This window comes from Fulmarus glacialis, unplaced genomic scaffold (genome assembly GCF_000690835.1).
Source record: "Fulmarus glacialis isolate BGI_N327 unplaced genomic scaffold, ASM69083v1 scaffold46096, whole genome shotgun sequence".
In the NCBI taxonomy this organism is placed as follows: Eukaryota; Metazoa; Chordata; class Aves; order Procellariiformes; family Procellariidae; genus Fulmarus; species Fulmarus glacialis.
Genome location: NW_009217098.1, coordinates 640 through 12,696, shown reverse-complemented (window position 1 = coordinate 12,696; position 12,057 = coordinate 640). Strand labels below are relative to the sequence as shown.

General features: G+C 44.1%; 1 protein-coding gene across 1 annotated transcript; it reads right to left on the bottom strand.

The window, feature by feature from the left end:
- Positions 1–3,537: 3,537 nt before the first annotated feature.
- Positions 3,538–10,458, bottom strand: HSD11B1L (hydroxysteroid (11-beta) dehydrogenase 1-like). The gene is made up of 7 exons (XM_009579526.1): positions 10,374–10,458; positions 9,005–9,135; positions 7,491–7,602; positions 6,133–6,224; positions 5,034–5,127; positions 4,012–4,177; positions 3,538–3,724 (listed from the first exon to the last, which is right to left on the bottom strand). The coding sequence occupies exons 1-7, from the start codon at positions 10,456–10,458 to the stop codon at positions 3,538–3,540; spliced, it is 867 nt and encodes a 288-aa protein (XP_009577821.1).
- Positions 10,459–12,057: the final 1,599 nt, after the last annotated feature.

Genomic DNA, 12,057 nt, shown 5'->3' with positions numbered 1-12,057 from the left:
CATTTTCTTCATCAAGGCAAGAGAAGATGAGAGAGTGTGAGCAGATGCAATCTCCAAAACAAAGTGAAAGAAGCCTCCCGGGGCTACACACTGCCTCCCCATGTCGGAAGTAAACTAACGCTGGTGAGTGGGCAGTTCCGATTCCCAGACAAAACGGAACGTTTTCACCATCTGAATTTAGCAAGAGGACTCACCTCTTACACCCTCTGCAAAGCTTTCCCAAGCAGACACAAGGATAGTATGATGAAAAAGGGTTGCCATTCTGTTTTCTTCCCCACCACCCCCTCCAAGGGACATATTATACGTTACGCAGCATATATAGATACAGCTATATACACATACACTTAAGCACAGAACACAGTTCAGAGCTTGATTTAACGAAGATCCCCTGGGGGTGGAGGGGTGTCATACTGACAAGGCATATCCCTTTAACAACTTGAAACAGTCTCTTTAAGTTTCTACCAAAGTAAGGAAATGAAAGAAAAAACAAAACAAACCAACCCCACAAACCTTCTGAATGATTAGTTTCAATATTCCAGAGTTTGATCAGGTACCAAGAACAGTCTCTGTGTGTGTGTGTGTGTGTGTGTGTGTGTGTGTCTGCATTCAAACGTGAACAGAGGGTTGGTGGAGAAAGGCTGATGCAATTGATACTGAAGCGAGATACGGGGACTTCAGAGAACCTCAGCCAATTCTCATGCTCCTCCAGTTTCCCTTTGTTCAGCTGTTTGTGGCACAGTTCTTTAAGTACCTTCACATCTCCTCAACCACCCCCTGTATCTGATGCTGAGACTTTATGAGAGATGGATGAAGCTGTGCGAGTCTGTGTGTTTCTATAGTCCATGTTTACTTATTGTAAATACCATTTTTATACTTAACATCTATTATGTACGTGATTTGTATAATGTACTTTATTTCTGCTACAAGTAATTTCATGAAGTTTAAACTTAATCTAATTTTGAACAAAACAAAAAAAAAAAGACCAACAAATGCAAAATGGGAAAAAAAGGACTTTGGAAATTCTAGATCAAGCTGGTTTAAAACAAGCATTTACAGTTTCTTCCATCACAGTTACTGATGTGACTGTACAATGTTACAGGTGCGATACAAGCTTCGTCAATATCAAATTCCTCACTCTGGTCAAAAAAAATCTTTATTTAATAAAAGTTTTACTTGCTAAATAACTGGGGTTTTACTTCATGTGTTAGTTGCACCTGCTTTTAGATAATGCTTACACTTGAAGACAATCACCAAAGGCCTGGGGCAAGGAAAGTTTATTTCCATTCAGCAAATCATCTGTGTAGCCAGTTAAAAAGCATTTCACAGGGAGGTGGATGACAGAGCCTGTGTCCTACAGAATACAACCCCGCCTTACTCTGAACACCAGTGTCCCTGTGTCTCTAAGAAGGCTGTCTGTGGATTTTTATTCCAGTCTTCAGGATGTGACCCCCAAAATGCAAGTTTGTTATATTAGCCCAATTGCAATGAATGAGTTCAGCAGCCACGCTCCAGCAGAGTTATAGACAGTCACAGCTCCTGTGTGCAGATACCAGGCATCTTTTAAGAACTCCTGTGTACTCTGCTCACACCTGAGAGAACAAAACTGGTTCTCTCAACAGCACCTTGATGGAAATCAATCAATCGAGAGCCAGAGCCCAGCCCATCTGGTGCTGTGCACAGAACCAGGAAAAGGGAAAGCAAATGCACAGGCTCCTCACCTCTGCCCAGAAAGTGAGGAACACGCTCGGCATTGGTAGAGAACCAACTCCATTTGCCATGCCCGTGGTTCAGCGCCCCCTTCTATAAAAGCACCGGTTTTGCTGGGACTTTCTTTTGCTTTGAAACCGAACACGCTCGGCATTGGTAGAGAACCAACTCCATTTGCCATGCCCGTGGTTCAGCATCCCCTTTTATAAAAGCACCAGTTTTGCTGGGACTTTCTTTTGCTTTGAAACCCCTACTTAATGGTGCTGAAGAAAAGCAGAATATGAGCAGAGAATGAAATCTAGGACTACCTCAATTTTTGATGCCTCCTTGTCCCTGCACCAACGCAATTCTGCGGTGACTGAGCCAAGGTGTATACTGCAAACTGTCATGAGAAGCAAGCAGGTGTGTGTTTCAGAAGGGGCGAGTTCAAACTCCAGAGTTTGTGAATTGCAGTGAGTTCTTATTTCCACACAGCTCCATAGAAAGCTTTGTCATGTCAAAATCCAGACAATGGCAAGGAGAGAGGAATGAAAACACTCAGCTGGTGCCTGTTCCTATGATGTGAATAAAATGTACTTGCGACTTAGAAGTGCCACACACCATTCCCAGTAACAAGAATAAGAACTCAAGCTGCAGTGACATCTCTTGCAGGCACACAAGTTTTTATATTTAGCTCGGAACAAGAATGCACTTAGTCTAGCACCTAGCTGTCAACGGAGCAAAGAAGGAGGGGGACATGCAGTGACCCTTTCCCAGGAAGCCGCCTCTCACTGGCTAGAATGTACCCCTCAACGTGCTTTTTTTCTCTCCTTGGAGAAGACCAGCTATGATTGAAGAAGGACTGCGATTGGCAAGGCTCTGCACACTCCATTTTAGTTCTATATCCCCTAGACAAGCCTGGTTTTTAAGCAATACCTGGCTGTTCCAATAAATTCCAAACCTGTTAACCGGTTTCTACAAAATGTTTCAGCTTTCAAAGCTACTTAAAATTCCTTCAGGATTCATGCATTGCGGACAGGAACAAGACACAAAATAACCATCCTCTCAGACACCAAGGAGACCACATAGGATCTTTTATCCATCCCCAGCCCAGGAGGATTCAAGCAGAGACTGCTTTTTCTTAGCTGCTAGAACTCAGAAGCCATGACACATATCCATAGGAATAACGTATTAGGGAATTCCCTCTGCATTCCTTCTCCTGTTCAATGCAGGAGGCACTGAACTCAACTTGGCATTTACAGGAAGGAAGAGCTGATTTAACAGGTCCCATGCAGTCAGCAAATGTCTACCAACAGGCCTGTGATCACAGAAGCCAAGTCACTGGCCTTCCTTCACAGAGGAAGCATCAATATGTAACACCAACACATAAAAAAAAAGTTTAATTAAAATAGAGATTAAAATTCTATTTATAGGAAGCAAGAAGGTTCACAGAATCCACAAAACAATGAAGCAGTGGAGCAGGATGTCCCAGGAATGTAGACATTCCAGGACATACTGTACAGAGAGAGGTTAAAGCTGGAGCTAAGAGAAGACTGGAGGCAGTAAAAGCAGACAGGTGAGGCTGAAGGAGGGGAGATGGGTGGAGGGCTAAGGCAGAGTGAACACTGGGAAAGATCTCTGACTGACGGGTAGAAATATTGGAACTGTGGCTGAAGCCACAGGATGAGAGGGAGACCAAGAAGAGTCTTACGAAAAGAGAGAAGGGTACTTTGCCACCACGGCTGCCCTGCTGCTGCTTGACACCAATGGTTGAGTGGGATGTTTGGTAGGATGGGGGAATGTGATTAGAAGGGATGTAGGATGGGAGAGGAGACTGAGACTGGGCATCCCTTAAGGACTGCTGTAGTTATAGTAACTCCGTAAAATCTGGCCCCGGTCATTGGGGAACAAACCCCGGAGGCAGCAAACGTGCTGCAGCCACCATGGGTAGAAAACCTCCTGCACCCGTGTGGTACCCCCCTGGATGATGGCGAGCGCAGCTTCAGGAGCAGGAGAAGCAGTTAGGTGCACTTTGCCCCTGGAAGGAAACAGAGGATCGCTCAAAGCCAGTCAATCCTGCTTTTAACTGTGCAAACTGACTACCACGGGGTTCTGCATGCTCATGTTCCGTGCTGAGGTGGACACGCACAACCCCCATGATGTACCCAAGCAGATGCACTCTTCCCATTAGTTTTCTTGCATATCCAAACAGATGCACACACCGTCTTAAACACAGTTGTGCATTTTTTGCATGCTTCCAAGAAGAGCCATGTTCCTGCAGACACACTCCCTCCCAGACTCCCACATCCTCCTCCAAATACACACCTGGTGTTCTCTAATGCCGTATCAGTATCAATCAGGCCCAGGATGCACAGTGTGACAGAGACATTTCTTTTCTGCATGATGAGTTCATGGCGCAGCGAGCTGAAGAATCCATCCAGTGCAAACTTGGTGGCAGAATAAGAAGTGGTAAAGGGAGTGGGTATTTTCCCTGGAAAGGAAAAGGAAAGAACGGAAAACACCAGGAAAGTGGCTGTAAGGAGGATGGTGCCATGTGAGGGAATCTCGGCAAAGACAGAGGCTTTGCCATCCTGCATCAACCCACGTTCTGTTCAGGTGAGTTTCCCTCTATTTCTAGTCACACGCAGGCACTTAGAAAATCATACCACTTTGTGTGAGCACATCCCAGTACAACAGCCACCACACATGTGGATAAGGGGAGGAAATTTCTTTTAACTTACACAGTAACTAGGTCACATGCTGGGCTAAAAAGCCCAGTGTGATGGTCTACCTGCAGCCTTCCCCCCCATCACATGCAAACACATGGTCACATGCTGGTGCATCTCGTCATGACATTTCCCTGACACCAAGGTACGTTACGTCACAAGGCAGGGATGAGCCGTAGTCGGAACGTCTGTACGGTGATTCAGCTCCCTTGAGCACACACTGAAGACTTTCTCCTGCCTTTCCATCCTGTACAGTAGGTGCAGCTACTCAGCAGCCTGCTATTCAGGCTGGCCAAGGCCAGAGGCCTTACAGTGGCAGGATGGTCTTAATGCTGTGTCAGAAATGCAGGAGAGATGGGCCTGCCTGTGAGGGACAGGAGCCAAATGAGCAGATCTGGACACATGGTTGAGTGAAGAGCAAAGTTCCAAGGGAATGCAAAATGGCGCAACACAGAGAAGGTCTTCCAGAAAACAAGAAGGCCAGCCAGCCACCATCCTGCTTGCTACTATAAAATGCACAGCTTGAAAATGTGTTGTGGGTTGAAGGACACTGAGAAACATGATGTGCTGGGAACCATTGTTTCCACAAGGCCAGCACTTATGCCAGTTAAAGACACTAACCTGTGAGGGAAGAAACAACCACCAGAGAGCCTTTATTCTTCTCCAGGGTGGGAAGAGCTGCTGTTGCGAGTGCCACGTAACTGAAGAAATTCACCTGGAATGATAAAAGCAGACATGGAAGAAGCAAGACGATTTGGAAGGAAGGTCAGCATGAGCCAGAAAGCCAATACAGTGGTCAGAAATTGAAAGGAGCATGGCTTGGATTTGCTTTCTCAAACATCAAGCAAAAAGAATCATCTCTGTAAAGATGGGGACAAACATTGCGTCTGTGAGTCTTTCAGATTCCAGAAAAAGCAATGGAAAAGAGTCAGAGCAAATGTTATTCCTGGGCTTTAACATACAGATTTCTTGACAAGAGACAATTAGCTGTCCCTCATTTCTCTGTATGCCATTCTTTACTCCGCAATCCCTATCTAGCAACAAGGACACCAATAGTGTCTCAATCTGCTCTCCTTTTAAGTTTCTCTTGATTGAGCTCAGACTCCTTCCAACATGAAACAGAACTAATATGACCCACCTGACCTAAGAAGACTGAATTAAGAAAACAGCTCTTCATGTCCATGGTCCCAAAACCTGGTACCAAGGTGATTCTATAGGAAAATTCTGAATCTGTGAGCAGAGACTCAAATGGCAAACACCATTTCAAACAATCTTACAATCTGTGAGCAGAGACTCAAATGGCAAACGCCATTTCAAACAACCTTATTGTGTTCTGCAATGACGTGTGCACTTGCTATAGATTAGTAGGAAGTGCTTGCTCCTCACCTATTGGCCTTTCTAAACTAGACATACATCCAACAACTGCCCATAGCTACCCATCAATCCCTAACAGTCCTAGGCTAATGGGAGATAAGAAGGACAGAAGGAAGAAGAGAAATTCTTCCCAGATGTTCCTCCGCACACATATACAACAACTGAGCAAAACACCTGTCTAGTAACAAAGCCCCCAAACCATTTGACTTGAAACACAAATGAAATAAAAGGTTTGTTCTCAGCCGTTGCCATAGACTTGAATTTGCCTTTGAGCTTCCCAAAGCTGTCCCAGGAGAAGCCAGACTCACCCAATTCCAGGCGAGCTCTTCCTGCTGGGAAACCTCACCTGCATGAGCCAGCGGGTGTATTCTATGTCCCCAGCCCACATCTGGAAACGGGTCACGCCAATGTGGTTCAACACCAGGTAATCCAGTCCCCCTGTGGATAGGAGAAAAAGCAGTCAAACAAAGGGGCCATTCCCTAACCAGTAAGGAACTCAGAAATGCCAGGAGGAGGGCTGAACCAACCAGTCGCTCCCTCAGAAGGCTAGAAAGTGCTTTACCATGAAGATACATGAAATATGTCCACCTGGGAGCAGCTTTGCCTGCTCTTCAAGAGTAGAATTGGAAGGAAAGCTGTTCTTCTTTGACAGCAGCTCTCCAAAATGACTTTTCAGGGTAATGCAGACTCAGAACTTAGTTCTGGTGGTACACTCTATTTTCAAAGTTATAAGTATACAAATTTGTAGCAGAAAAATTACAATTGGTATGGGAATGTATCAGCAGAAACAGCAGAAGGTTTAAAAGAAAGGTATGAATTGACGGCTGCTGGACCGGCACGTCATCCAGATCACAGCACACTTACACACAGTTTCTTAAGACACCCACATCAGGAAAGAGCATAATGAAGTAATTAAGACACTCAAATAATGGACAAAAACATAGCGAGTAGAATAGAAAATGCTGCCCGATAACAGTCTGACCCAAATGAGACAAGATGGAGAGGCAAAAGATCATAATCACTCAACTCCTATAGGGCACAAAAGACAATCAAAAAGCAGCACATGGTCACCAGCCAAGAACCCAGAAGACACGATGAGGACTCAACAGTGGGCATCCCGTGTCCTTTGTTTCACCACAAGTAAGCTTGACCAAGGTACTTGGTCATACACATCTTGTTGCTTGTGAGTCGTAAAGAATGAGTGAATGTGAATGCCTGAGAGTGGGAGTAGTGTGAATCAGTTCTGGTTAAAATAAGACCACCTTCCCCTTCTATACAGTCTTGGACTGAGCTTTGCTAGAGGGGCAGGTCACTGCTTTCAGATCTCCCAGTTTCTGTCTCTCTCAACACAAGGCATTATGTTCAGGGTTGGGTGTGTGCAGCTGGTACCCGCTCACTTATGGCAAATGCATGTACGTGTGGTACAGGTGAGGTGCTGCGGCTGTTGCTATGGGGTGTGGTTTTAGTGAAGTACTGTGAGCAACCACTTTCTGCATACTTTTCTCCTCTAGCAGAAGACATGCCCTCCCCATGAAAGGCAGCTAAAAAGATGGCCACATCCAGATTGGTATTTACAAACCCCATACCCTCCCATCCTAAACATCCCCCTCAGTGAGGAACATTGCGAAACTGAAGCAGGAAGCTCCTACTGGAATGAGAACTGTCTATATACCTGAAAGCCAAAGAGATGCCCAAGATGCTTACCCAGCTTTTGAACAGCAAACTGAACCACCTTTTCAGGCTCTGAAGGGGAAGACATATCTGCAGGGATATAAAATATTTTCTTTGCTCCAAGTGTCAGGCATTTCTTTACCACCTTGAAAAAGAACACACACACAAAAATTAAACAATATGGAGTGGGGGGAAAAGAACAGAAATAAGGGCACTGTAAGGCACTGTTTTTTCCCCATACTAGTCAGTGAGAGTCAATTCTGGACAGAGACACACTTCAATTTTAAAACTACCACTATTCAGCCCACGGAGAGCTCATTTTTCATCCAGACTTTGTTTAACTAGACAGTTAAATAGAGGTAACTCTTAGCAGGATTCAATCCACCTTGGAAAAGGATCAAGATTCACCCGAAAAAGACAGTCTTCTTCAGGAGAACTCATCTGGAATAAGGGTTATGCTTTACATTACGTTCTTCTTTTTGTTCCAAAATACCTGGTAAGGCTCTAGCAGTATTCATCTTTCATAGTTCCTGAGCTATGTTGAGTATGTGAAGGTGCCCCGTAATGATATGCAGTTTAGCTATTTGCTGAAATAATGCCTTCCAGGCATTGGGAACTATTCTTATGCTCACTGTCCCCAACTCTCCTTTTGTGCCATTTTGTAGTGAAGAACTTTCCTTGCAAGTCGCCTATCCCCCCAGTTTAAGAGATACCTTCTCTAAATATTGTCCCATTTTACAAACTACAGATAAAAGAGTCTCAGCTGGTCAAGAATTATTTAACGTACAAAAAGGTTTGAGTCTTTAACAAAAGAGCTACAAATAGAACTGTCTGGACTCCGAAAAGCTGCACAGTATTGCACAGGAATTGTAGTTCATAGAATCATAGAATGTCTCAAGTTGGAAGGGACCCATAATGATCATCGAGTCCAACTCCCTGCTCCTTGCAGGACTACCTAAAACTAAAGCGTATGTCTAAGAGCATCATCCACATGCTCCTTGAACTCTGACAAGCTTGGTGCCGTGACCACTTCTCTCTGGGGAGCCTGTTCCAGCAACTGACCACCCTCTCAGTGAAGAACGTTTTCCTAATATCCAATCTGAACTTCCCCTGACACAGCTTCATACCATTTCCTCGTGTAAATATTCAGGCAGTAAAAAGTTCAGGCAGTGTATATGCATCTTCCTGTATAGGCCAAGCTCCCTTCTGGGTTACACCTCCCCAGTATGCAGTGTAAGCCTTCTGGTAAGAAAAAACAGGCATATTGCAGCAGGCACTGGTGTATGGCAACACAAAGTAGTCCATCCAGATCAGTTACAGAGAAGAACGGCACAGGACTCTGCCAGCAAACCAGGCTCAAAACATGTCACTGGCATGTTCCTCTTTCTATATAAGTGGAAAGAATTTCAAAAGTAACTACACTGTTTTTGCTTAACAACAGTTCTGAAGGAAAATTTATCATGCTGACAACTAATTTGTTGTTGTTGTTGTTGTTTTGGTAAAAGTCCAAATCTCTTATATCTTCCCTCATACAAGGAAATTCTTACCTTCTGCAGCACAGCTTCCCTCCTAGCAGTCAAAACAATTTCAGCACCAAATCTGGCATAATGATATGCCATCTGCTCTCCAATCCCAGCACTGGCTCCAGTCAGGAGAACGCGGGCACCAGACAAGCTCTCTTGTTTATGGGAAAGAGAATAAAAGATATAGAAGCAAGTGAAGGAAGCAGCAGAGGAACTGCCCTTAACTACTGGCAGAGCTCTCAAGTAGAAAGGTGTGTGTAAGTGCTCAAAAGTCTTGATGCTTCTCCAAAACCAGAAGAGGCAGGACTGACCTGAAGAAGCCACGAGATTAACAATACCTTCCAATTCTTGCTAGACTTAAAATAATCAAAAATCACCTAATCTTTGAAGAATGAGCTATTTTTCCCTTCTGACAGGTGCTTACAACAAAAAGATTTGTCATTAGCCACCTCATGTCCAGTAGCCAGCCATACTGATCTGTTTTGGCCTGGGTCATAGGAAAGCTTGGCTAGCTCAACCAGCTCCAGCACACGGCAGTCAGCTCGGCCTAGCTCCACTAACATGCAACAGCCAGTTCCCTCCTCCATCCCGACAACCCAGAGGTTCGTACTTCAGTCATGGAGCAGGAGGCTCGGTCTGACCCACTCCACTCAGACAGCAGCTGGCGTGCTAGAAACCAAACAGCCAAGCCTTGCTTCACCATTCCCATCCCTCCTCCCCAGCTCAGCATTCTTCCATGGAGTTGGATAATGGATAGAAGTGTGCAGCCGGCATGGCTCAGTTGCCATGGAACAACCCCCGGGCCCAACTGCCCAAGAGGTGCGTTATTACTGCGTGTTTGTTGTGGACATTATGCCTAGGCTATCACTGCCAGGGAATAATGATATGATTATGCAAGCTAGCTGTGTCACATGCCCTTTGCCTGGGTTTCTAGACCAGTATCTTTCAAGGATGAAGTTGGTTTTCACATTATAAAAAGCTGTACAACATAAACCAGGCTCTGGGCTGCCTGCCTTCTGCATATCCTTTATTCTTTGCCATCAGTTTGGAGACATGTCAGCCCTCTTGTGCTGGGCACTTTACATCTATGGAGATGGTTCTTGACCCCAAGGAGTTTGCAATCAAAACAAAAAAAGAGAAAGGCAGTGGCAAAGTACATGTCATTTTTTCCCCATATAAATTGCAGGATCCCTTGTAAATGCTGTTAGACCATTTTGCCTTCCTCTTTCTTTCAAGCTTCTCTTTATTTCTGGGAATGAAGCATTGCTTTGGGGCCACCAACTCTGGTAAGACTATGGGCAGGAATGAGACCACCAATCAGAGTTTGGAAATTCAACCTCTTCTCTTACGTGACTTATATTACAGTTTGGAATGACCCCCCCGGTGAGCCTACCTGGGTTAAAAGGGTCTTTCCAGAAGAAAGCTAGGAGCCCAGCTACGATCCCTGTAGCACAAAGCACTTTTCCAACTGGCTTCATATCTCTCCAAGTTGTGAAGAACAAAGTGAAGTCTTGAAGCTGAGCACTCCAGCCACAATACCGTAATCTTCTTCCTCTGATGCTCGAACCTGCAAGAGGCAAGTAAAGTCCTTTTCTGTCCTGCGTATAAGAGAGGCACTGTATAGAACTGAGACTCCACCCGGGAGCAAAAGTCACCTTTGTCAAGAATGAAAGATAGGGAGGACAAGGACAATCAACACTTTGATAAGAAGCTGCAAAGAAGTTGCTGTTGCTGTTGAAGGGAGGGAGCGCCACAGTCCTGCGAATGGTTTACATTTACCCAAGAAAGGTTAGGGCTCAGCTGTGCCAAGCAGCGCAACTCCCTGTTCAGAGGAAGTAACCTTGGCAGGATAAAAACCGTAAAGCTGCAGGCCTGAAGACAATGAAACCTGCTCTTGTATGAGAGGAAGGGATCCAAAGAGGGCAGGAAACATGTCTGGAGAAAGCTCAAGAAATCATCTATCTTCCTGCCTTGCCTAACTACTGTTTTCTCAGCCTTTCACTTGTTCCAGGACAGCTGGTCTGGCATTCAGTCTCTCTTAAATGAACTGGACTGGGGGAATTATTTTTAAAATGTCTGTCCCTAATGGAACACTCAACAGAAACTTGTGGAGTCAGCACCAATTCCTCATTTAAACCATGACTTGAAAGTCTAATTTTACACTAAAAGCCTTCTGCATTTTCTATTGCTGCATTCTATTTCAGATTCTCACAGATATATTTGATCTAAAAATACATCAAATCTGAAAAGCAAAATTAATTAAATTATTATCTCTTTTCCAAAATAATATATTATCTGCAGCTGTCGGCAAAAATTTAAAACAGATATGAAATTGCACTGATAAATTATGTTTAGATGTGCTCTTCCATGCTTTGGAAATTATATATGCCTGCCATATGTAAAATGGCGTACAAGGCAGGCGAAAAGGTGAGGGATTTATTTCTGTACTTCACCTTCTTTAGAACTTGTCCTGCAAAAGGAAAATTCAAAACTTAAGTCAGTATTAAAACTTACTGATACTAATAGCATTCACTTACCAAGCTCAGCATCATTAGCCAGTACTATTTCTCTATATTTTCTGAGTTTTTCTGTCTTCACAAATTCTTTAATAGCCAGAAGCGCTTAGATACAGTGAATATAAAAGGAATTAAAAAAGAAATTTTGCAGTAGTTCCAGAAGCTGTCTTCTGCAAAATTCACTTTGTCAACTTCCACAGTTCTGCAACTAGTGTTTAAAACTAGCTTTTTTGGGGGGACAGCATATCAGGATATGGCTAATACTTAGTGAGATAATGAAATTAACAGTCTTACCCAGGGTACAGAGATGATCATGGACAGAAGCCTTTGCAGGATTGGGGCCTTGAGAAGATAAAAGGGAAACATGGGAACAAGTATGAACTTCAGTAGCTGGAAGGTTCTGAGATAATACAGTAGATATTCTTGAAGCTGAGAAGTTAGCAGGTAGATTTGGAACTCAAGGGGTTTAAGCTAAAAGCGTAACATGATTTGACAACACAACACATATTTCCTATTCATTGTATCTATTTCTACTCCCCTATTATGAACAGGGGATCCAGG

What these genes read in the sequence shown, in the direction of transcription:
- HSD11B1L (XM_009579526.1), bottom strand. Translation starts at nt 10,458, where the DNA reads ATGAAGCCAGTTGGAAAAGTGCTTTGTGCTACAGGGATCGTAGCTGGG. An exon ending in GAAAGACCCTTTTAACCCAG is followed by an intron (nt 9,136 to 10,373) that starts GTAGGCTCACCG and finishes CCCATAAACAAG; the next exon opens with AGAGCTTGTCTGGTGCCCGC. An exon ending in GGGAAGCTGTGCTGCAGAAG is followed by an intron (nt 7,603 to 9,004) that starts GTAAGAATTTCC and finishes TTCTTTTTCAAG; the next exon opens with GTGGTAAAGAAATGCCTGAC.